This window comes from Pogona vitticeps, chromosome 5 (genome assembly GCF_051106095.1).
Source record: "Pogona vitticeps strain Pit_001003342236 chromosome 5, PviZW2.1, whole genome shotgun sequence".
NCBI classification, from domain to species: Eukaryota; Metazoa; Chordata; class Lepidosauria; order Squamata; family Agamidae; genus Pogona; species Pogona vitticeps.
The window spans coordinates 27,878,618-27,905,191 of NC_135787.1; the positions used below are offsets into that span (position 1 = coordinate 27,878,618).

General features: G+C 37.8%; 1 protein-coding gene across 5 annotated transcripts in view; it reads left to right on the plus strand.

The window, feature by feature from the left end:
• The window catches only part of UGT8 (UDP glycosyltransferase 8), a 58,249-nt gene that overhangs the window by 18,215 nt on the left and 13,460 nt on the right, over positions 1-26,574 (plus strand). For all 5 annotated transcript variants that reach the window (XM_020802790.3, XM_020802788.3, XM_073001723.2 and 2 more), the window contains exon 2: positions 9,384-10,207. In XM_020802790.3, coding sequence (XP_020658449.2) covers positions 9,386-10,207 — 822 coding nt within the window. In that variant the 5' untranslated portion in view covers positions 9,384-9,385. The remainder of the gene's footprint in view (positions 1-9,383; positions 10,208-26,574) is intronic.

Below are 26,574 nucleotides of genomic sequence, written 5' to 3' on the forward strand. Positions count from 1 at the left end.
TTTTCATACGTTAACTCTATCAATTTTATTTATTCTTTAGAATTTATTTATTCTTTATTCAGTTTTATTTATTCTTTAGTAAGAGGAAAAACCTGCCAGTAACAAAGCATAGAAGGCAAGGTATGTCATAAATATTTTCCCTACCATTCGCCCCCTCCCCAAATGTACTGTAATCAGGTCAAGTTGCAACCTGGTACAAGTCTTTTGAAGCCTGTTTGAATAAATTTAATCTTTGCTAACTGCATTTCTTGGTTAATTCCTTAGGTTTTCTGGCATTTATGTGTAGCCTGCATAATTAAATTCTAAACTGCCCAAATAATGCTCTAGGTGCTATGGGGCGGTATATGAGCAGCACACTTTGTTTGAAATAAAGCTTTTTTAAAAATGAAAAGAATTGGAGTAATTAGTGTAGCAGATTTTAAACATTCTTTTGTTGTCTGACCCATTTGGCAATGGTTATGCAAAATTTCTTTTAAAATCAGTGACAGTTTATTTTGCAGAGCCCACAGAATTAAAATTTTCAAAAAAAATGTATAACATTAAAGTTTGTATTTTCCTTCCCTGCATTATCAAATATTTTATCTTTTTGATGTTATGATCCAGTAGCTGAAAATGGCTTTTTAAACACTGATTTTTAAGTTGAGTTCTGAGACTTCTGATTGAGCAGTATACTCTGGCTATGTTGGATCTTTCTTTTTTCTTAAGGAGGAGTTTTTAAAATATTATGGTAAGTAACTTGACATATGTAAACACTTGAAATAGCAGGTTATCAGGAAAAGACTTGGTTTTAGTTAAAGTATAACTTTGCTTATTGTATTGCTTTCTCTTTGTAAAGCAAATTGTGACCTTCAGTGTCAGCACTAGTGCAGATTCATTTGCTAATTTACCTTTGATTCTGGTTTGCAGTGCTTTTGTTGTTTCAAACCTAAACTTATCTCAAGGAAAGCATTTACAGCAAGTTTAGCTATGTGATGAAGATTTGTGTCTTTTGTGGCATCCAGTGTTGTATCATTGTGATCAAAATCTGTTGCTTATGTACACTGACATAAGTGTAATGGTGTAAATCAGAGGGGTGAATTGCTACTACTTAAAGAGTATTACATTCCTCATTGCATGCCAAATCATACAGCTAGTGCATGATGATTCCTTAACTAGTAGCAGTTCATTCCTTTGATATAAGAGGTGACTCCTTTATTAGCAGCAACTTGCCAGTGAGATTAATGCTGGTATACATAAGTAATAGGATTCTGACTAACATGTCATAGGGTTTTAGGCTACTTATAGACTAGTGTGAACATAATAATTCACTTTATGTTCTTCACTATGGGTTTATCCCCTAAGACCACTGATCTATTGAGTTCATTGTTGAATTCACCAGGTATGGCTCCTGTCCTGCTTATCCCAGGCTTTCATCAGTTGCTAGCACTGTATAATGAAGGTCTGAGGGAAGTTGTTTTGTCTTTGCTAATGTTAAAGCAGCTAACAATCAGAAATCCTTTCTGATCTGGTGCAAACCATGTAAAAAGTATACCAGTAGATCTTGATTTATTTTTTGTCTGCCAGTGAACTACACTGAGTGGCTTTATTTTTTGTCTGCTAGTGAACTACACTGACTGGCTTCTTAATTTTTTAGACAGGAGTCATTCTTGTACTTGGCTGGAGATGATGGCAACTGAACCAGAATCCCTCTGTGTGTGCAGTATGTGCTGTGTCAGTGAAGAAAATTAATTAAAGTAGGAGGTTGCACACAGTAAAGAATTGGTGCATTTATGTAGCACAATGTGAAAGAGCTGCAGGCTGGCACACAGTGCTCTGCTGTTTCTGCTTGTAGTGGGAGTCCATTAAACTAAACTTCTCTGGCAGCCAGGGTGGATAAAAATCAAAGATTTTTTTAAAAAATTAAATTGATTTAAATCATGATTTAAATAAAAATGTTTTTTATTTTAATTGTCAAAAAATACCTCATTTAATTAAATTGTCAAAAAAAATCAGATTTTAAATTTTAAATTATGATTTAAACCAAATTCATCCTGCTGGCAGCATACAATTTATTCTGGTTGTCTTGCAGCAGACTGCTTTCCATTTCTTAATTATTATTATTAGTTGTATTAGTTTTATTTATATGCCACATTTCTCCCAACAAGGGACTCAAAGTGGCTCACAACATTAATATTCACACAAAACATTAAAATTGGTCATTTTGCCCTCATCCCTTACCCACAGTCAGAGAAGGAAGCCAAATCAGGTTCTTGACTTCTTTCTGTATTTTTTTTTTTGGAAGGCAGAGAACAAATCAGAGAAGGGAAGTTACCTTGCCAGAAATTATTATAAACAAAACTCAGAGTGAAGCATATACTACCGTGTTTCCAGGGAAACCACTCTTCTAGTGTTGTGCAAATAAAAGTCTCTTAATAATATTTCTAATAGTTGAAAATATTTTTATTACATTTTTTATTTTTATTTCACAAGAAGATATTTGAAATTTATTGGATATAAAATAGTAACATAGTAAAGCTAATTTTTACAAAATGTTATTTCTAAAAATATGTAATGCTTCAACTGACTATGCATATGGCGAGGGATTGTAAGCTTTTTGTAAAGCTTACAATCCATTTTTACAAAAGTGCATTCTGCAAATTTACCTTGAAGTTTTGATTGAACTGCATAAGTTTAGTCAGTCACAACTGATGACTTTTATTCACTGACATACAGGGACCAAGGTGTTCTGCAAATGCAAATATCTTCATTTCACAGAAGCCCCATTCAGATTACTATTGAATGCTAGAGGAAGGATTATGTCCCGTATTCTCTCCCTGGCCTCTTCCTGTGCAGTGTGTGTGTGTGTTTTATACAAATAGTATGCAAGTAGTTTTTATGTGCAAAATGAGATCAATGTGGGTAGCCAGCAAGATCTCACTTTTGTCCCCATGTTTTGACTAAGTTTATACTCTTTTATGGCTCAATGTAACTAGTACTGTATTTTCTTAACCTTCCAGTTTTTGTCTAACATGGAGACTTGTATGACAATTTCAGATGAGATGCCAAAGATTGTAACTTCATTATTCACTGAAAATGGATTAGATTTGGATTGAATGACTTGATACCTTGAATATGGTGTGAACTACGGTTTCCACAGTCCTTTAATATTTACTATACTAATGGGAATTGTAATTCAAAAACATTTGGAGTCTCAGATTGCTTGATGAAGGCCTTCATCTTTAGGAATATTAGAATGAAGCTACAGAATACTGATATTTAAAATGTACAGTAGTTCAGTGGTTCTTAACGTGGGCAATAATGCCCCCCAGGGGGCGATTTCATTTTTCAGGGGGGCGGTAGAACGAAAAGGGGCGGTGTGGGGGTGAAAGAACAGAAGGGAGGCATTAGGGGGCCGCTGGAGCGAGCCAAACCTGTGAAGGCGACTGCAGCCGCAGTGCTGGCAGTAGATCCGGTGCTGCTGCTGCTGCCGCCAGATGACCCAGCTCTTTCTGCCTGCTACATCTCGCCTTTCTCCTTTAGGGGAGCACTGAGTGTGGATTGGGTGGAAGGAAAGGGTCTCTTGGGTCCTCATCCTCGCCCCGTGAAGCGCTGCCTCGCACCCGGGTGGGGAGACAAGGTAGGTAGGTAGGTAGGTAGGTAGGTAGGTAGGTAGGTAGGTAGGTAGGTAGGTAGGTAGGTAGGTAAGATATCATCACCTTGGGGAGGGGGGGGCGATGATAACTTCCTCAATGGCTCAAGGGGGGCGTTTCTTTCAAAAAGGTTAAGAACCACTGCGGTAGTTAACATAAAATGCCTTATTTGCTTATATCTTTCTTACCCTCTTACCCAGGTAGTACCCATTTCCCTACTTACCTGTTCTGTAACATACTTGTAAACACTGTTCTGTGTAGCAAGTAATAAGTGACATTTATGTTATTTCTTATACACAATTCTATACTTCACAGTTTTTCAGCTAACTGAAATTGGTTTCAGTTCTGCCTATTTTATAAAAGTTTTTTTGGTCAAACATGGGAGCAGCACTACCTTTCCTTTAAGGCAGTGAGTTCTTTCCTGAGATCATAAAGGTCCTAAGAATGTCATAAACAATGTACTGTGTTCCCTTTTCTCTGACCTAATTGTATAACATAATCCTATTGGCTGGAGCTATTCAGAAATGGTTTTCTTGATTCAGAACACCACATTCTAACTGAAATTCCAACACACACACACTGGAGGTTAGCCTGCTGGTGAAGAAACTTGGTAATTTAGGTGACTGGCAGATCAAGCAGGTGTCTTTGTGGAGAAATATACGAAAAGCAAAAACAGTAGAAGAGAAAGTGAACAGTTACAATTGTCCATTGTGAGGAGAAATAGTACCTGTACTTTTATATGTCTTCGGGCAAGTCTTCCTGTAGCACAGTCTGTACTGTTCTCCCTATGATGCAGAGTCATTAGGCTCTAAGATGACTGATTAATGGCTAATTAGGATGTGCCTATAGGTTTCCAGAGGTGAACGTCATATTAATTAAGCAGATACAGTGCTGAGATTCCAGCCCTGCTTTGCTATCTCTTAATGCTGTAATAATTGAGAAACTTAAAACCTCCTGGTAACATGAGGATTGAGAGCTGAGGCTGTGAAGATTACTGAGCTGATGGTGCTGAAGTGCCTCTAATTGATTTGAAGAGCACTCTTCAGCCATGGTTTTCCCTCTTGCTGAAGAGAAGACTGGTCAGGGCAGAGACTAGTGAATTGTACAAAGAAATGAGAAAATATGAGGTAATTCGTTTTGCAGTGTTTCCTGTTTCTTTGTTTTGTTAGATTTGATTTAAACACCTGAGAGAGATCCTTATACATTCCCGTTTGATTAATTTTTTATTGCATATATGAATATGATTAGCAGATATATAGTATAATCCTGATTGTGTTTACTGGGATATAGTTTTCACTTTGTTCAGTTGTTATGCCAACGGAGATGTGTAAAGAGTGCAGCATTAGTTTAGATGTTTTCGTTGCTTTCTGAGCTTATAAAGTGTTTCAAAACTTCACACCAAGGACATTTTGGGTGCCAGATATCTGAAAGGAAGAGATGATCCATGCCACAATATATTTTTGGACTAAGTTCTGATGGTATGAGGAGTGTGTGGAAGTAAGAAATCATGCTTTGTAGAATAGTATTTGTGCATGTAGATTTCCAGTGCTGGTTTGCTTAGACCTTGTGAGCTGCTATTCCATTTTTATATGAACATGGATCTATCCTCCCTATTTTTATAAATAAGAGAGGAGCTGAATCTCGAAAGCAGAAAAAGCTCAGAGATGTTTCCCTACATGCCAGTATCTTATCTCTCAGGAGCTTCTGTCTCCCTTTTTTTTTCTTTTTGACTCAACCTCCAATACTGGAGAAGACAGGAGGGCCTGGCGTGCTCTGGTCCATGGGGTCACGAAGAGTTGGACACGACTTAATGACTAAACAACAACAACAACAACCAGTACTGGAAATGATGTTATCTGAGAGAAAAGTGTTTTGGGAAATAGAGTACAGGAAGGTTAATTGAAGGGGAGGACTGTCCTCCCTGTGTATCTTTGCTTTAAAGAAGTGTTGTGGAAAAGATGGCACTTGCAATAATCATCTAAATATATCTGGTTGTGTAATGTGTTCCACAGGTGGTATTGTTAACGGTGTTCTTAATTTTTATTGCGAGAATGAGACAGAAGAAGAGTACAGTATTTTTTAACAGTTATGTTTATGTATTAGCTACTTACCTTAATTCCAGTACAAGTACCTCTTACATAAATATCACAGTAGTATTTTTGAGGCTTCCTGCCTTCTCAGTCCATAGTATCCCAAAAATTATAATATTGTAAAAGATTCTTAATGGAGCCAAATTAAGTTATGACTCAACTGTAATTGAATGTTGCACTAAGGGCATTTTATGTCAGCTGATCTCCAGTGCTTATACCAAAAATATATGCTATAGATCTATTTAGACAATGTGTTGTCATGAACTTTGTTGCAGCAATTTGAACAAAGTCAGAGTTCATGGTTAAAACACAAAGGAAAAACAAGTGTAGGTGTAGCTATTCAAATCAGAGCACAGCCATTATGTCCTGACCGAGCTAGTTTATTCTTGCACCGTATCTTCTCTTTCCTCATTTTTTAAAAAGCCTCATTTGTTATTAGAAAAGATCATTATGTACTTTACTGTTTATTTTAATGGACTTTATATCTTCATTTGTTTATTTACTTACTTAAAGGCATTTGTACATTAGTCTTTAATCTCAGAAGTGTTTGTGGGGTGACCAAAAAATGTAAGCGAACCATCATCATACCAAAATAATAAAACAGGGCATTAGCAATAGCAGCACATTTTTAAATGATTTAGAAGCCCAAGTATGAAAGAGTAATTCTCATTGTATTGAAAAAGCCTTGAACGAACAAAGAAAACTGAACAGTTTGCCATGGCTAGTGTCAAAGGCTCTATCTGAGATCATCATCTATTTGGCTTACCTAAAACAAGCAGAAGAATTTGAAAGAGTGTCTTTGAAAGTGATGTCACGCTCAGGGCAAGTTTTCATGTGGAAGTAAGTACAGTACTGGGATGGTTCCTGTGTGTGAATGCTCTTCTGTGCAGTATTTTGCAGCATGAACAATCAGTTTAGGAAGAGCTCTGTTTTTTTAAAGAATAAAAAAAATCTTTGGAGATAGCAGATGAGTAATTCCCTTGCGGGTTGGAAGACATGCACCATCTAAAAAGGAAGAGAACATCCATTTGACACCGATTAGACTGATACCTCCTTGCAATTTAAGTGAGTTTAAGAGCAAACATTCAGGTACAAAAAGTCCAGCAGACAATGCTATGTGTGCTTACATTAGAGTATTTGACAGTGCTGTCAAGTGACATGTGTTTGTATCTCCAGAAATGGCAGAAACAAACTTAAACTAAACAAAACTTGGTTGAATGCTTCGAGAAATTCTATACTAGATCTAAGTGAATTCTGGAATATGCTTGAAAAAATATCTCAAATGATTCACAGAATAAGGGAAGGTTCTGTAATTCCTCAGGTTCACAGCAAAACCAATTTGTAATCTCTAAACTTGTATTGTGATTTTTCTTTTACTTTATGTTTTAATAGGGTTTTATGGCTTACAACCATTCCTTGCAAAGGCAGTAGTTTTTTCTTTTATGTGAGCTATTAGCATGAGGTTAAACTTCAACAATTTGATATTTGATCTGTTTGTTTTGCACATTCCATGATGCAAACTTGCCTTCATGCAAGTGTATTGTTGATAGCATTTGGAAGTATACATCTTAGGTTTGTTTTAATTTAAATAATGATAGTAATAACAGTGATTTTCTACCATGTTTCAAAACATTTTAGCACTGCAGTGTGCATTGATCTTTTCCTCAAGAGGCACAAGATGATTGATGTAATTTAGGAGGCACGTCAGAAAAATGTTTGCATATTAGAAGAAAAAGTTAGCAATACATGTAAGCTTTTAAGAGATCCAATTTTGTTTTGTAAGTGAACCATAACAATATAATATTATATATAGTGTATTAATAGAATAAAATTCAGAACCTCATATAATAGAGTGTCTAGGGACACTTTAAAAACTGTCAAGTTCTACTTCAGCCAGACTGATTGTAGTTCATTTCACCATATTGGTCTGCAATCTATGAACGTTTATGACAAATAAAACTCAGTAGTCTTTTTTTCCCCTTTCTGCTTCAACATACTAATGTGTCTACCTATGGCAACTCATATAGTAGATACTGCATACTTGATCATCAAGATATGCTTGTTGGCATTCCATAGAGCCAAAGCAAATGAAGCCAAAGTTTGGGTGGTCTCCTTCTGAGAAAAACGACTGTACTGAATTTGTTTCTCCACTCCTCAATAGCAAAGTAAGAAGTCTGTTTCATATACTGTAGGTTTGTTCACTCAGATCGCCACAAACCATATACTGTATCAAGTGCAAAGTCTGGCATACCTATACTATGTGCTTATTGGGACTGAAGTAACTTTAGGATGTTGTCCTTTGTGAGAGAGTATGGGCAGCAACACTGGCTTGGCTGTGCTCCCTGATGCAGTGCTGCACAGGTGTGCAACTTAAATGGAACATTGCTCACCAGATCCCCATTGAGTCACTGGGCCTAATATAGCTACAGCTTACTATGCTAAAATAAGCCACAAATAGAACAGACTTGTTTGAATCAATGAAGGAGTTGACCTACCGAATCCCCATTAATTCATTGGGCCTACTTTATTGCAACTTGCTATTCTAAACAACAGGATTTCAGTCACAGTGTTGAAGACACACATTGTTTACTGTTATCTATATGTCTAGCTTTAAACGGTTCAGGAATAAATTTGGGTGAAGAGCTTCAGACCATGCAGTTGCTAGTTAGATATATTTCAGCCATAAAGCATACCTATTATATGTTGGAGTGTTGCATAACTTAAAAACCCTTTCTTCCCAATGTAGTATAACATAAAATGCAGTGTAAAGATCTGGTCTATCCTTTTCATGGCATGCACTTTTTCTGTTGTGATTTTCTTGTTACATTCAGACCTGAATACAGTGGTGCCTCGCTTAACGAGCACCCCGTTTAACGACGAATCCGCATAGTGATGTGGATTTTGTGATTGCAAAAGCAATCACATTGCAATGGTTTAAATGGCCAAAAATCGCATTGCGATGATCGGTAAGTGTTTTGCTTACCGATGTTCGCATTGTGATGTTTTAAAAACAGCTGATCGGTGGTTCCAAAATGGCTGCTGGAAGAAAATGGCCGTATGGAGGATTTACGCATAGCGGTGAGTTTTTTCCCCATAGGAACACATTAAACGTGTTTTAATGCGTTCCTATGGGCTTTTTAGTCCCGCATAGCGACAAATCCTGATAGCGACAATTTTTTTCAGAACGGATTATCGTCGCTATGTGGGGCACCACTGTATTGTTTGCAGGATTAAGTGCTACAATCCAGTAAGAGATTTATCAGTACTTCAGTGCTCTTCTGTGTTCGGAAATGGGCAAGAAAAAAAAAGAGATCTCTGGTTTCCTTAGTTGTCTGAGGAAGTGGACTCATCCATGGAAACTCACATTAGAATATAGCAGTTAGTTTTCAATACATTTTTGTCTTCCTTATTTTTTTATTTTTCATTATTTTTCTTTTGTTTCTGCCTGATAAGAAAAAGAGAATTATATTTCATTGACTGTGTCATTAGGTAACAAACTTGTTTCTGTGATTGCCACTAAACACAATTTGAACAAAATGTTGATAGATATAAAATGGCGGACAGTTTCTACAGTGTGATTGGGAGGTATAAATATTTTGAAACATTCTGAATATTGCTCATTCGGTAGCTATGTTGAAATAATTCTGTTTGCTTGTCATTTCAGCTATGAAGTCTTTCATTCCATTTTTCATTCTTCTGTGGAATGCTGCTGGAATTTCAAGGGCTGCCAAAATTGTTATTGTGCCGCCAATTATGTTTGAAAGCCATCTGTATATTTTCAAGACCCTGGCTTCAGCCTTGCATGAACAAGGCCACCAGACAGTTTTCCTCTTGTCTGAGGGCAGAGAAATCCCTCCATCCAATCACTATAGACTGCAGCGATACCCAGGGATCTTTAATACAACCACTTCAGATGAGTTTCTTCAGTCCAAAATGAGGAGTATCTTTTCTGGGAGACTAACAGCCCTGGAACTGTTTGACATTCTGGATCACTATACCAAGAACTGTGACATGATTGTGGGCAATAAGAAGCTCCTGCAGGCACTGAAGCAAGAAAAATTTGACCTGCTGCTAGTGGATCCTAATGAGATGTGTGGATTTGTTATTGCCCATCTTTTAGGGATTAAGTATGCTGTGTTTTCCACTGGCCTTTGGTATCCAGCTGAAGTAGGTGCACCGGCACCTTTAGCGTATGTTCCAGAATTCAATTCACTTCTCACAGATCATATGAACTTGCTAGAGAGACTTAAGAACACTATTGTTTATCTGGTTTCAAGATTTGGAGTCAGCTTTTTGGTTCTGCCAAAGTATGAAAGGATAATGCAGAAGTATAATGTACAGCCAACAAGATCAATGTATGACTTGGTTCATGAAACCAGCCTGTGGATGCTGTGTACTGATGTAGCTCTAGAATTTCCGAGACCAACGCTACCAAATGTTGTTTATGTGGGAGGAATTCTTACCAAACCAGCCGGTCCTCTACCAGAAGTAAGGTTTGCTGAATTTTACCTATATGTACAGTTCTGGTCTTCATCCTTAAATAATTGATTTTATTAATAAGCTTCTGTAGATTTAGTCTCAAGCTCATGACACTGGTTTATTTCACTGCATGGTTTCTAATGTCTTCATTTTAGACTACAACATTGATTTGGTTCTCAAAAATAAGTGAGAACATACCTTGAGGAGGAGGTTTAAATAACATAGCATGATTTAAGTCAAGTGGTTGAAATGTGGATACAGTGTTTAAGTCCTGGATCTAAAATACTTACACCAGCAGAGTAGTCCAAATTCCTCATTCATGAGTAATCAAAGTTGCCTTTATTTAGGAGTGCAGTATTTGATTATTATTTTTTTATTTTTTTATTTTTTATTTTTTATTTTTTATTTTTTTACTTTCAGTAGCCCCAGCTATACAATGCTATCATGGGGAAACATAGACATCTCTAACAGTGAGAATAAAAATTGGCCACTGTGATGAGGAATACAGACACTCAGACATTCACAATTCCTCCATTTCTGTGACAGAGTTGGGTTTCTGTCATTGGTCCTGTTTTGCCGGATGTTCCTATTGGACAAAGATGGGCAAAACAACATTCACTTCTTCTTTTCCCTTTCAGCCCCTATGCCCCTGAAATGCTGCTTCAGAGGGCCAGAAGACTCTCTGGAATGGAGTACAGGTGTTACAAAGGGAAAGAGAACCAGTGAACAATATCATTTTTGAGGTTCTAAGAGAACTTGGTACCTTTCCTTACTGTTTTCAATAGCAATTCCCATTCTAATATGTTTAATTGTTTGGGATATAATGTGGTGATTAAATTGTTAAAAAGAGTTTTAATCTGATTAAATTGCTATATTCACACATTATGGGTTCAGATAATACACAAGTGCACAGTCAAATACACATGAAGGTATATTGAAAAACTTTGCAATATATGTTGTTCTAAACAAATAGTATAGCAGTAGGTATGTACACTTTCAAATATGCCATCTTACTGTATAAGCATATCTGTACACATACATGCACTCATATTAAAAAAGTACATTGAACATGTGTTGAATAACCAGTGTGTGTTATGGCATCCTGCATATGCACCCTGAGTTATGGTTTAGATTACTATCTGAATTATTTACTGGTGATTTAGTTTCCAACAATTTAAATGTAGAACTCTTAATGGATATTATGAAAAGGTTTGAGAATTCGTTAAAGCAGGTGCAAAGTGTCAGCATTTTAGGAAATGGAATTTTTCCTTTTCTGATGTGCAGTGATGTGACACTTACTACAGCCAAGGGAAAAAATACCTGAATAAGTTGCTTCAGTACTCCAGTCTTAATGTTTATATGGTTTTTCCAAACATTGAGGTGTGGTGGTATTAATAAACACAAGCAGATAGATTTTACCGTATTATTGAAAAGTTAGAATTCTATAAATAATGGTGAAGGTTATTTGTTCCTAAACAATTGATAATCTGTTTCTCTCTCACCTATCCAGAGTGTTTTCTAAAGAAGAAAACAGCTGCAATTAAAATGTGCTGTTTTGTGTTATTGTATAGAGCAGTGGTTCCCAACCGCAGACCGGTTGGTGTGTGTGTGTGGCACGCCTGCAAAGGGCGGAGCTTGCTTGCACATATGCGCACGTCGCGCTTGCAGGGGCGGAATGTGCTCGCGTGCAGCAGCACTCACGGGGGGGGGGTTAGGAGATCTGTGTCTGCACCCTGGTCCTGGATAGGCCGTGGACCGTTGCCAGGCTGCAGACCAGGGGTTGGGGACCTCTGGTATAGACTACATCCATTACAGGTTTGTGATTTGAATGTCACAGATACTTTAGCTGAATACACACTTCTGTACTGATTTAAAATTAACTCTGATTTTAGTCAAAAATATAGTATACTCAGCAATTATATTTATTCTAGCACTGAGTAACAAGTTCTATTCATTCTAGATTTTCTCTGTTGGAGATTAAAAGTGGATTTAGCCCTTAAAGCTTTTGTCATTGTTTGCTAATGTATGTTTTGAAAACTGATCCAGAAATAATTTGTTGTAATAATCTCAGTTGCATCATCATGAGGCTTTTTAGTTGCCCCCAGGGGAAAGGATTTTGAAATAAGAGAGAAGAAGGTTTCAGTTAGAACATACAAGAGTGTATCATTTTTTTTCCTAATTCTCTTTTAAACTTGGATAGGGATGTTTGCACCTATAGAGATTATTCTTTTCAAATGTATGCATGTTTGAATGCATGTTTTAATTTCTGCTCATTTCTTGAATTTATTTCCTCCATTAGCACAGTGTTCATGCAATGTTTTTGGTTCATTTGCAGTGTGGACATTTTTATCACAGCTGTCCCAACATAAGATGATTAGGGAATGCAGATTACATCTATCCCATTGACAGTCTGCAGATGCTTATTAAAATAATCCCACGTGAAGTCGTATCCCTCACATTCTCCCAGACTGAACTGGGGCTAACAATGGAAAAATCTTCTTTAGTTGTAGACTAAATCATGTTAGTAGCATCAGCCCTGCAAGAATATCAATGTTCACTATATACATTTTTAATCCCATTTCTGAATTTGATTCAGATGTGCTGCAGTTTTATTTCCCATACATACTGTATTTTTCGCTCTATAGGATGTATCTGACAATATGACGCACCTAATTAAAAAATAATAATGAAAAAACCCTCCGCCCGAGCCAGCTCATTATTCAGCATCGCTTCCTTGCCCCTGAAGGGGACGAGAAGGGCGGCATGGTGGCGACAGTGGCGGTGGGAAGCCAAAGAAGATTTGTCTTGATCGTTGGGTAGATTGGGAGGGTAAAAAAAAAACAACACCTGGCGGTGGGGGGGCATATGGAGCGAAAAATACGGTACCAGTACTTGTTTTCTTTCACATAAATTAGAATTAAAAAATAAAACTCTGTCCCAGCAAATTCATTATCCGGAAGCACTCCCTGCCCAGGAAGGGGAGGAGAAGGGCGGTGTGGTGGCCATGGCAGTGATGGGAAGCCAGTATTCGCTCCATAAGGTGCACACACTTCCCCCCCACTTTTTTTTGGGGGGGAAGGGCGTCTTATGCAGTGAAAAAATACAGTATTTCTTTTTTCTTTTGTGTACCGTGTACCCTGTTGCATATGCTTAGGAACTCATGCTCATCTCTTCTCCTTTCTTAAATAATTGCTGCACTCTGGAGAAAGAGGAACTGATCCCTCCAACTTTCCACTCTGCTTATCAGTGTTCTTGTGTGGTTCTTTTATCTCCAACTGTTCCCCTTCTCATGCTTTTAAGTCAGAAGTTGATGAAAGATCAACAGCCATCACAATGCAACATAGACTAGTAACCAAAGGGATTGCAAGATAGTTGTAGGGAGGAAACTATAATTGTTTTCTCTGAAGGGAGGTTTTAGGTAATGTGTTACTAAATTCCACTTGGGGACGTGGTTGTGCTGCAAGTTAAACTGCAAAGCCTCTGGGCTGCAAGGTTGAAAGATTAGCAGTTCGAATCCACGTGGCGGAGTGAGCTCCCGTCACTTGTCCCAGCTTCTGCGGACCTAGCCGTTCGAAAGCATGTAAAAATGGCAGTAGATAAATAGATACCACCATGGTGGGAAAGTAAGGGTGTTCTGTGTCTAGTCGCGCTAGCCATGTGACCATGGAAACTTTCTATGAACAAACGCTGGCTCTACAACTTGGAAACGGAGATGAGCACCGCCCCGTAGAGTCGGACACAACTGGACATTTGTCAAGGGGAAACCTTACCTTAAATTCCACTTGTTCTAAGAACAGTCCAGTTATTCTAAACCTTGGAACGTAAGTAATCAGTTTGCTTCTGAGTAAACCTGAATGGGATTGAGCTTCAAGTTTTTATCTGTTTATATTTCTGGCCGCCTCTACCCTCATAGCTTCAGAAAGCGAGTACTAGCTCAGACTCATAAGTAGATAAATGGATCTCCATTATGAAATCTGACACTACAATGTCTTTTGGAGCAGTGGTTCTCAAACTGGTGTCCCCAGATGTTCTTGGACTGCACTTCCTAGAAGCCTTCACCACTTGCTGTGGCCAGGATTTCTGGGAGTTGTAGTCCACGAACATCTGGGGACCTAAGTTTGAGAACCACTGTTTTGGAGTTTCTTTGCTATGTAGTTTGAATTCCTTGTCATAGTGAATAATCACAAACACCATGCCTCTTCAGCTTTTGCCTTACAGGCTGGTGCCAATAGGGCAGAAATTGAATATGAGTACTTGGCAGATTAATAAACTAACATCCTCTCATATTATAGCACTAAAGCTTCTGCTTAATTCATGCTTTCATTTTTGCAGGTCTTGTTTCCTGTGACTCTGTCACAGAAGAAATATGAGCCTGCTCCACATAATTAACATCAATTCACTTAATTTTTCATCTTGGTATGAAATATTTTTGTTTGAATAATGATTTTTTTTATGCATAAACGTAAAATACTAATTTTGTCCAGTTGATAAAATCTGAGGTGTGTGTTTTTTTTAAATTTTGGTGACTACATAAACCATCAGCGTTCTCATTTTGTGACTCTACATTTGATAAAATTTGTTCTGTTGAGGGTTCAACATATAAATTTGTAATTGGGTTCCTTAAAAATCTGAAGCAGTTTCTCCCTTTGGGCAGGAAATGACAACCTAGCTTTGCCGGTACTCTGAACACTCTATTTTCTCCTCCATGTTCCTCACTCCCTCCTCCCAGACTGACACTAACTCCTCCTTTTCCTTTTCTCCCTCCCTCTACTCTACCAAACAAACATCTATATTCCTCTTCCTCACACTTGGTCCCTCCTCCTTCTCCCTTTCAAGACTTAACTTCTTCCTCTTGTCTCAACTTCTCCTTCCTCCTGTTTTGCCTCCGTCTTCACAATTTGAGGGGACAGCTCACTCCCTTCTTTTTCCTGTACTACTCTAATTCCTTCACAAAATTAAAGAAAGAACTCAAGGGAAATTGCTGTCTGAAAGTTAAAGGTTATATACTATGCAAATTTAGAGCAGCAGTGGACAGAGCAGTCCTCCAGATGTTGTTGGACTGCAGCTCTAGTCATCTCTCAGAATTCATTTTGCTGGTTCAGGCCAATGGCACTTGTGGTTTAACAATACTGGGAGGATCACATATTGCTCACTCTTCCTTTACATTACACATTCGTTGTGATCCAAATTAGGACCTTTCAGGTAAGGTTAATATGGACCCACAGTAGTTTTTAATGTAATAACACTTAACTTCGGAGAAGAAAAAAGTTGAAAATAAACAACAAAAAGTTTTGTCAAAAATAGAAGTATAAGGTTGTAATGTCCTTACTGTCATTTTCTATGGATAAGTATATATCCTTTGTAGTGTTTTTGTGGCCCTTCTATAGGATGCTTCTTCCATGTTCTGGTCTCCCCTTTTTCTCTCACTTGAATGTTTGAAGAATATTTAAAATAAATATCCAAACTCAATATCAAATGAAGTTGCTCCCATTCAGTATGAATTTTTCCATTATTACATGTTACCAATAACAGAAAATAATTTTGATTGAATCACATCAAGAGTATCTTCTTCTTCTTCTTCTTCTTCTTCTTCTTCTTCTTCTTCTTCTTCTTCTTCTTCTTCTTCTTCTTCTTCTTCTTCTTCTTCTTCTTCTTCTTCTTCTTCTTCTGTTGTTGTTAACATGCTGGCACGTTGTCTCCGACTTATGGTAAGCCTGTGCATGAATGATCTCCAGAATGTACTGTCCCCAGCAGTCCTGCTCAGCTCTTGTAAACTGGCTTCCTTTAGGGAGTCAATCCATCTCATATTTGATCTCCCTCTTTTCCTGATGCCTTTGTCTTTTCCAGTGAATCCAGCCTTGTCATGATGTGCCCAAAGTATGACAGACTCAGTTTCATCATTTTTTGGCTCCAGGCTTGATTTGCTCTAGGATTCACTTACTGTATTTGTCTTTCGGGCAGTCCTCAGTATCTGCAAAGCTCTTTTTCAGCACCAGATGTCATTTTTTTTCTTTCAGCCTTCTACATTGTCCAGTTTTTACACTCATGCTTAGTGACTGGGAATACAAAAACATTTTATTAATTTTTCAATCTGTCTATATTGAATTTAATAAAATAGTGAGAATAATCTTGGCCTTGCTCTCAAGTGACACAACCTTATACTGGATATTTTCTAATTTCTTCTCTGCTGCCCTTCTGAGTCTCAAACTCCTTCTGGTTTCTTGACTGTAGTCTCCATTTGGATTGATGATTGAGCCAAGGTAAACAAAGTCTTAAAAAATTTAAATTTCTTCATTGTCAGCATTGAAATTGTATAATTCTTCAATAGTCATGATTTTTGTCTTGATGTAAGTTCCCAAGTCCTGCCTTGGCACTTTTTTCTTTCATTTTCATCAGAGGTTGTTTTAAGTCATTGCTGCTTTCTGCCAGTAAGTAAGTGTCGTATACATATCTTAAATAGGAAGATAAAAGATACCCTTGTCTTGACAACTTTGCCTATGAGAAGCATTTTATATATCCATATTCTATCCTAACAGTGGCTTGTCGTGCATAATACAAGTTATGCATTAGGACAATCAAGTGCTGAGGCACATCCATTTCTTTCAGAACAAGATCCAGGCAAAAGTTTTGGTGTAATCTGTATTGCATAGACTGATCTTCTTCTGAAATTCTTTGGTGTGCTCCAGCAGCCAGCAGATATTTGCAGTCAGATCTTCAGTGCCTTTTCCTTTTCAGAATCCAGTTTGAACATCAGGCGGTTTTCACTCCATATAAAATAAAAGCCTTTGTTGCGATATCTTGAGCATCACTTTGCTTACATGGGAAACTAAAGCAGTAGTCCTGTAGTTACTGCACTCCCTTGAATCTCCTTTCTTGGAGATTAGAATGTATGTTGAACATTTCCAGTTTGTGGATTATTGTTTTGTTTTCCGTGTTTGTTGACATACTTTTATTAGGATTTTGACTCATCGAGTCTCTGAGGCTTGAAATAAGTCTATTGTTGGTATATCATCTCCTGGTGATTTATTTTTCCCCAGTGCTTTCAGAACAGCTTTCACTTCACATTCTAGCAGAGTGTATTTGATTTAAATTTAAAAAATCAGATTTTTGATGATTTAAACAATTTTTAAACATTTATTTATTTTTTATTTATTTATTCGATTTATACCCCCCCCCCCCCAGATAGCGTCTATTCGGGGCAGCTTACAAAATCATTGATTTTTATCTATCCTGCTTTCCAGAATTGCAGTTTTTGTCATAGGATTCCTCTTCAAAGGAATCTGTCATCTTTTTGTCTCTTCCATATATGTCTTCTCCACTGTGCCTTCTGGGGAAGAGTCAACCTGTGTTGCCATGGGCAAGCTGCACAGTCTCAGAGCTGCCTCCAGAAGAAGGGAAGGGTAAACCACTTCTGAGTATTTTCTACTTAGAAAGCCCTGGAAAGGTTCACCATAAGTCAAAACTGACTTGATGGAACACAGTTAGTATACAGTATATTATAGGTCTGCAATATACTGTTTCTACCTTTCAACTTTTTCCTAGTGTGCTTTCTTGTTGGTCTTTCAGCATTCCTAATCTAGGCTTAAATTGTCCTTTTATTCCTTGAATATTCTGAATGAGATCTCTTGTTTTCCCCCTTTTCCTGTTCTCTTCTGTTTGTTTGCACAGGTTATTGTAATAATTATTTTTTACTTCTACATAATAATTGCTGAAAAACTGTATTCAGGATTCTGACCCTACTTCTGGCACCTTTTACTTTTGATTCCCATCTCTCTTTAATGATTTTAAGTGTTTCTTCTGTCATCCATCTAGGTTTTTCTTTTTACTACGGGGATTGTATTTTTACATTCTTACCTAATAATATCTCTGGTTTTAATCTACAGTTCTTCTGGTTCTTGGTCAATTGGGTTTGGTACTGCAAATCTGTTCTCTATGTGGACTTTTAATTCATCAGACATGTTTTTCTTTTGACAGTAGGATTATTTTAGTGTTCTTCGGCTTTACTCCGATTTTGGATATTAATGATTATGATGAGTACCACAATCTGTTCCTGGTCTTGTTTTGGCAGAGAGAATACAGTTTCTTCATTTCCTGCTTCCAGTTATGTAGTCTGTTTGATTTCTGTATTGGCCAACTGGTGATGTCCATGTGTATAATCACGTTTGGTTGCCTGAAACATGTATTTGTAATAAATAGATTGTTAGCTTCACAGAACTATATGAGTCATTCTCCTGCTTTGTTTGTCTGTTGCCTCAGCTATGAATGTTCCACTTTGAGGGATCTTGCTAGGAGTGAAGACTAGCCTCCTGATGGCATTGCTCTCAGCTTTTCTAATATACTCAAACCCCTTCACCACATTAAGGTCTGAATCCAAAGAGGATGAGTCTTTGCTTTTTAATGTACTATTAAGTATATTTTTATATACTGATATATTTTAAGTATTTTTCTTCATGTTTTACAAACACATATTGCAGCTGCAGTTCTATACAAACATGCCTCAGTCATAAAGTGTACAAAATAAGTGGTACTTAAGAGTATACAGTATAGGTAAAAGCAAAATAGGAATAAAAAGTAAAAAAAAAGACAAGCGTGGTGTGGAAACTTAAAGACTTCTATATTTTTTTAAATGTGAGCTTTTGTGGATGAAAGCTTGTCCATTGTTTAATGAAATGATAATTTATACACACCTATTTGGTGTTTAGTGCTAGGGAACTAATTCAGACTTAACACTAGATTGTGGTTTTGTATTGTGCCCAATGGCTGAAATCCTTTTGCTTAATTAAGTAAGGTTGATGATGTAATTAGCTGAGGCAATTTTTCAGAAAGTAATTTTTTTTGACACCTCCCCTCCAGAAGTCGCCAAAGTTTCTTTCAAAGTCCTTTTCTTATGGGCAAGCTTTTGGGAGCCACACAATGGCGGGGAGTGGGGGGTGGGAGTCGTTAATTTTCACAAATTATCATATAGAGTGTTTTCCCCTTTCCAGGAGTATTGTGGAAAGCTCAGTGTTTTAAGGAGCAACATAACACTTCCTTTGGTAATGAGTAATGGGTAATGAGTAATACATCTGGATTGCATTTTTGCTACTGGTCAGGCTCTTTATGTTGGTGAAACACTGCAGTGGTGCTGAGGGTACATCTGAAAAAGATCAAATACTTGGATTAAAAGCAAAATGTGTGAGAACTTAATATAGAAGTAGCAAGTTCTCTGATCTGGCAGTTCTTCTCCAGCTCAGATTTAAAACCTGAATATGAGGAGAATTACCCAATATACCCTTCTCAACAACTGCAATTTTCCAAACCCCCTTCTATCCTTTTAAAGTACACTTTAAAAGGAAGTGTATGGCAGAAGCAGCAACAGTGATGAGGAAACTGAGATAAGAAGGAAGATCAGATGTCTTCCATTCCCTGAGAATTACTGTTAGCAAGCTCCCTAGACCTGCTGGGACCTTCGCTAACGGTATGCTATGAAAGCAAGACTTGAGAGAAGCGATGGAATGATTCCATCAATCTCATTATTTTCATGACTGATGCTTCTCTTCCTGTATCATTATTTACACGTACAATAATTTAAAGTGAGTGGGGTGCAAGATGGGCATTTTCTAATGCCAGATTGATCCGATTGATAAGATTGACTAATTCTGACTTTCCAGAGAAAAATCCTGATTTATTTCCAGGCTAATCTGGTGTATGCCTTTGGAGTTTTTACTATTACTAATATGTAAAGTTTAATATAGTATTTTGGTGCATTGTTGAGCCCATTAAACATATGAATCCATGGTGGGGGGCAAGGTTTCCTCTAAGGTGTGTGTCTGCATGACTCCACCTTCTCTGTGCAGCATTCCTCCTCTGCCATGCATCCACAGTGATAATTTTCAGCCTCTTTGGTTCCAGGCGCAAGAGAACCCCACATGGGTTGCATGAATGATGTCCTGAGCTCTGCGCAGCGGAGCTGAAAATTAGGGAACTTTGGTGGGGAGAGCCTTCCAGAAGTTCTGGACTACAAGTTTCTCAATTGGTCAGCTTTGGCCATGTTGGCACTTGGCTTCTGGAAGATGAATTTGAACCTTCCTTTAGGTAGTGCTAGGACTGCTTGATATGCTTTCCTGATCAGAGGCCACATCCAGAGAAGGCAGGGCAGGGAAGCTGGAATGCTGCCTCTGAGTGGGCATCCACCAGAAGGGGCTGGGTGCTGAACCATGGAGCACCTGTGGGGCTGGTAAATGAACTGGCACAAACTGCCAAACCAGTGGTTCATGCCCATCTCTACCGCAAAGTGTAACCACCCTACTAAGATCTGCAACACATTTTGCTGTTCCATTACTCTACACATAGAAACATGAAAATGGATATTAACAGAAGTAAGACTTGGCATATCTTATCAACTAACAGAATAATTAATTTTGATGAACTGATTAATTCTAAGAAATAGATGTATATACATATATTTACACTGTGCAACTTTCTACTGGTGGGTCGCATTTACTTTGATTTTTAAGAAATTAAGAAAACCACAAATAACTGAAAATATCTATCTATCTATCTATCTATCTATCTATCTATCTATCTATCTATCTATCTATCTATCTATCTATCTATCTATCTATCTATCTATCTATCTATCTATCTATCTATCTATCTATCTATCTATCTATCTATCTATCTATCTATCTATCTATCTATCTATAGAACAGGGGCCAAGGAACATTTTTACCTTTTACCCCCCCAAAAATTTATATACAGTGGTGCCTCGCATTACGATGTTAATTCGTTCCAGCGAAATCACTGTAGAACGAAAACATCGTAAAGCGAAATTAAAAAGCCCATAGAAACGCATTAAAACCCGATTAATGCGTTCCTATGGGCTTGAAACTCACCGTCCAGCGAAGATCCTCCATAGCGCGGCCATTTTCGTTGCCCGTGCAGCGAGGAATCCGTCCCAGAAAACGGGGCAACCATTTTTTTAACCCGGTGGCCATTTTGAAACCGCCAATCAGCTGTAGGAAAATGTCGTTTTGTGGGAATCGGTTCCCGAAGCAGGGAACCGATCATCGCAAAGCCAAATTCCCCCATAGGAAACATCCTTTTGTGATCGCTTTTGCGATCGCAAAAACTTCATCGTTATGTGATTTTGTCATAAAACGGAGCGCCCGTTAAGCGAGGCACCACTGTACGCCAACATTACCCCCTTGGTTTGAAAGGAAGGAAATCATACATTATTTTAATTCAAAATATTATTGAATCTACACAGGCTGTGTACTGAACTAGCAGGTTATATCATAAGTATCAATGGCTGCCAGGCTATGTACCAAACTAGCAGGATGCACCAAATTTAATAAAGATGTGCACTATTTTTGTTAGAACACATTGCACTCCAGTCATGGGGTGGTATAGGGAGTAGTAAGGTGTCCAATGTGCCTAGCAAGTTGCATTAAATTTTTGCTAGCTCGCAGAGGATTTAATTATCATCAATGACTGCCAGAGTGGTGCTAGCAACGATACGCTTGCTAGAAATAGCCAACGCAGAGTTGGGGGGGGGCTTTTCCTACCACGTTAATCATTTTGTGTGTGGTGTGCAGAAAGGAACAAACCAGGCCACAGCCCAATATCAAAGACCAGTGCACTATTTTTATCATCATTAATGGAAAACTCAGCAGTGGCCAGATGATTGGAAAAGATCAGTCTACATCCCAATCCCAAAGAATGGCAGTGCCAAAGAATGCTCCAACTACTGTACAATTGCACTCATTTCACACACTATCAAGATTATGCTTAATATCCTACAAGGTAGGCTCTGTTCATTACCCCCAGGATTTTCATTATTACCCCATTTGGGGTAATTTACTCCTGTTCCAAGACCACTGATATAGAAACATGAAAATATATAAAGCAAGGAAATATATAACAATCTGAATTACTCTGTTCTCACAGTTTATTTCTTGAATTTGTGAATTTGTGATTGAAAACCAGTTGTGTTTGTATTTGTGTGCTTTGTTTATCTGAAACAAAGCTCAGTATTAGGCACCACTGGTTACTGCCAGCTGGGACCTCACACAATATAATCACAGCTGTGTATTTCACATTTAAGCCTGTGAAGAATAGCTAAATAGAAAACCAAGGGTAACAAAGATCACATAGTTACGTAAGTACAATACCATAACTGTCTGAAATCCATGCACTTTTATAAGTACCAAAATAGTTAGCACTAAGCAGTAATTTTGAGTGTACAGAGAATATTAGCAAAATACATTCAAAGCCTTGATATGCTTGCTTCTAATATAAAATAAAAAGTGTTAATAAATATTATATATTGCTTTTGGTTTTGCTGTATTTTAAATGTAAAATGTCCAGAATCTTAGAAAAAGATGTCCAATAAGTAGAGTAAGTAGAAGTAACAATGATGATGTTCTTACATATGTTGAATATCAGTTCGCATGATTTTATTTCACATACAGTGGTGCCTTGCTTAACGGCAATAATCCGTTCCAGGAAAATCGCCCTTAAGCGAAAACATCGTAAAGCGAAAAAAACCCCATTGAAACGCATTGAAACCCCTTCAGTGAATTCCAGTGGGGTCAAAACTCACCGTCCATAGGGCAGTCCGTCCCAGAAAACAGCGGGGAGCCATTTGTTTACCCAGCGGCCATTTTGAAACTGGCGATCAGCTGTTTTAAAAATCGTCGTTTTGCGAAGAATCGGTTCCCAAAGCAGGGAACCGATTATCGCAAGCGAAAAAAAAACCATTTAGACCATCATTTTGCGATCGCAATTGCGATCGCAAAATGATCGTCGTAATGCGGTTTTGTTGTAATGTGGGCCAATCGTAAAGCGAGGCACGACTGTACCTTTTGAAAATGATGCAATTTCAGTGAACCTGGCTTGAAAAAATAAAGTATATTAACATTTACTCTTCATGTGGTTGTTCCAGTAAACCTTTCAACATTGGAAGTAATGTAATGCAATTACTACATTTCAATTTTATCCCACCTTTCTCCCAGTTCAGAGACCCTAGGCAGCTTAGCAAGTGGACAGGGGAATTGGGGAGAAGATACTAAATAAAATTAAATATTAAAAATGCTGTGAAACATACAATTATGTAAAAAGACCATTAAATGAAGAACAATTTAAATTCAAAATTGGGGTGGGGGAAGCATACATACTTCCAAAAATGCTTTAATATATGTACTCTGAGTCGGTAGAGCATGAGACTCTTAATTTCAGGGTTGTAGGTTCGTGCACGTTGGGCACCAGATGTGTGTGATCACGGAACAAAGGAAGGCTAATTGCCTTAGAACAAAGGAGTTGACAGCATGGATGTCCAAACCAGTTGAGCCTAAAGGCAATGCCCTGAGAGATCTTTTTATTGATTTAGCATGTTACATAATATGTTGTTAGAACTCAGATAGGATACTAGTTACCTAATTGCAACTAGGATTGGCTGGAATAACCCTTTAATCTTATGCTCTACCTCTGAGGGAAAGGACAGAATAAGGGGTTACCCTGCCTGCTGGCAGCTGCCAGTTCCTGCCTGGAGAGTATGCATGTCACGGGAACAGAATGCAGCTACAAACTTTAAACAGAAGTTTCCCACACTCTGAGTAAGGATATTTGTGGATGTACATACTACCTTGTAGGCTGTATTTCTCCGAGTAGTGTTATTAGGGAAATGTTATTCTGATCAATGCTTGAAGGTTCATTGAAGGGTAGATGGCATTCCCTCTAATGTGTTTGCTGTGTTGATGAAAGCAACCGAGATAGGTATGACTCATATTTTAGAATGCCTTTGTGGACTTTGCTTCAGATAACTACATAGAAATGTTGTTTAGGGCAACATTTACATTTTCTCTATTCTGCTTTTGATACCTTTTTAGAGCTATTTTTGGGTGTCTGAGTTCACCAAATCTGATGGACCATGGCAAAAATGCCATTGATAACAATACAGTATGATTCACAAAAGGGAGAGGAGAGTAAGAAGGGCACTGGAAAGTTTAAATGTAAGCATTGTCTTCCTGATCTCAACCAACATCCATTATAGTCCAGTGTTTTATTTCTGTTGTTGCTTCTGGAAGTGCATAGACAATATAAAAGTGATGGTCACTTATGTGATTTAATTCCTAGAACAGAAGAATTTTTTTTGTAAATGGAGGTTCCATTTTAATTCTCATGGTTGATAACCATAGATAAGTCTAGTTTTTATGGATTACTGAAATGTTTTTAAATGCAAATTCAAATTTATTGAATTACTTCATGAATTTTTTGTTGTCTGAAGAGCAGCTTTCTTTTATCTGCCTATCTGTGACTCACGGGAGGATGCAGAAAAATTCAGTGGGTGCAAAGTAGTGAAATAGGATGAGGTAGTTTACAGCTAATTCATCTTACTTGATTTTTAAAATATGTGTTAACTGTGCAATGCAAGGGTGGGGTGAAGGAAGGTATTCAGTGTTAGTGTTGGAATGCATTGTTTCATCATATTGCTTCTACTCCCCACCCATGTGCCATTCTGGATGATTAGCCTATGTAAGACTGGATCTATTTAAATTGGATTAGGGAGGGAGAGCAGATGAGGAGGGACATACATGTAGGTGCAGGTATAATACATATCAGGAAGACATTTATTTATTTTGGTTTCTGTAGTGACTCCTGTTCAACAGTATGGTTGTCAAAGCCAAAATAGATCTCTGAGCTTCCTTTGGGAACCCATATTTTTGGTCACAGACCTCTGATCTTTTGTCTGGTACCTTGAATCAGTATAGTGGTCTCCTGTCACAAGCCACCTCTTGGGTCTCCCAGTCACCAAATCACCAGCTTTCAAAATATCCCCCATGCATCAATTCCAGCGCAGAACATCACCTGTCCCTGTGCTATATGAGATATTATATTTCATCTTCACTGGCCCTGTGTTACCAGATTATCAGTTTGAAAATATCATCTCAAAATATTAAATGTTCCTTGTTTCTCTTTAGAATTCTAGGATAGTTTTATTCAGGCTTCAACACAAAGAATGAAACTGAATACAGTGGGGTCTTCACTTAAGAACGGCTTGAGTTAAGAACATTTTGACTTAAGAACCGCTCTCATAGGAAAATATTGACTTGACTTACATACTTAGATTTGAGTTAAGAACTGAAAAAAAAAACACGTGGGAGGCAGGGAAAGTGCAAAATGTGAACTTTCAGTTAACTGTTGGCCAGTGAAAAGGGTGCCTGTCTGCTTCCTCACTCCTCCCAGTGTTTAGAGAGTGGATTGGGAGACAGTCTTCAGACTGCCTGGTACTGTACTGCCTGGACTGTATTTTCCCTGCCTTCCCTGAACCTTTCTTGACCTAAGAAAAAAAGAAACAAAATATCCCCCTCTAGTGATCGAAGGTGGAATAGCAGCTTCCCATTAGTTTCTATGGACGGAAAAGAGCAGATACGGATCAAATGGTTTTCAATGCATTCCTATGGGAAATGCAGATTTGACCTGAGAACTTTTTGACTTGAGAACCGCCTTCCAATACGGATTAAGTTCTCAAGTCAAGACCCCACTGTACTTTTTAAATCAGTCCACATACCTTCATGCTTATGTTTTTTTGCTTCATGCTTATGATGATTTTTTGAATTTTCTCCATTGGAAACCATTGGATGGTCTGTCTAATGGTTTCCAATGGAAAAAACAAAAAATCATCATAAATTAACGAAGTGTCAGAACAACACCAAAATCAGTTTGCATAGGTTTCAGGAGGTGGACTAACCATTGCAATCATTTAAAACAGCGTCCAAACATTGTAAGACACTTTTACAGGAGCGAAAAGGGAGGTCGGGAAGAACTTTAAAAGGCAAATGGAGATCAAAGAGCCCTTTCCCGATCTCCCTTTTCGCTCCTGTAAAAGTGTCTTACAATGTTTGGACGCTGTTTTAAATGATTGCAATGGTTAGTCCACCTCCTGAAACCTATGCAAACTGATTTTGGTGTTGTTCTGACACTTCGTTAATTTATGATGATTTTTTGAATTTTCTCCATTGGAAACCATTGGATGGTCTGTCTAATGGTTTCCAATGGAAAAAACAAAAAATCATCCTAAATTAACGAAGTGTCAGAACAACACCAAAATCAGTTTGCATAGGTTTCAGGAGGTGGACTAACCATTGCAATCATTTAAAACAGCTTCCAAACATTGTAAGACACTTTTACAGGAGCGAAAAAGGACTTCGCAAAGGCATTGAAATGTATTGAGTCGGCTTCAATACATTCCAATATAGGAAACATTGTTTCACTCAACAATGTTTCCTATGGGGATTTTCACTGAACGATGGCAATCTGTTCCAATTGGAACGGATTAACCGGTTTTCAATGCATTCCTATGAGAAATGGTGTTTCACAGAACAATGTTTCACACA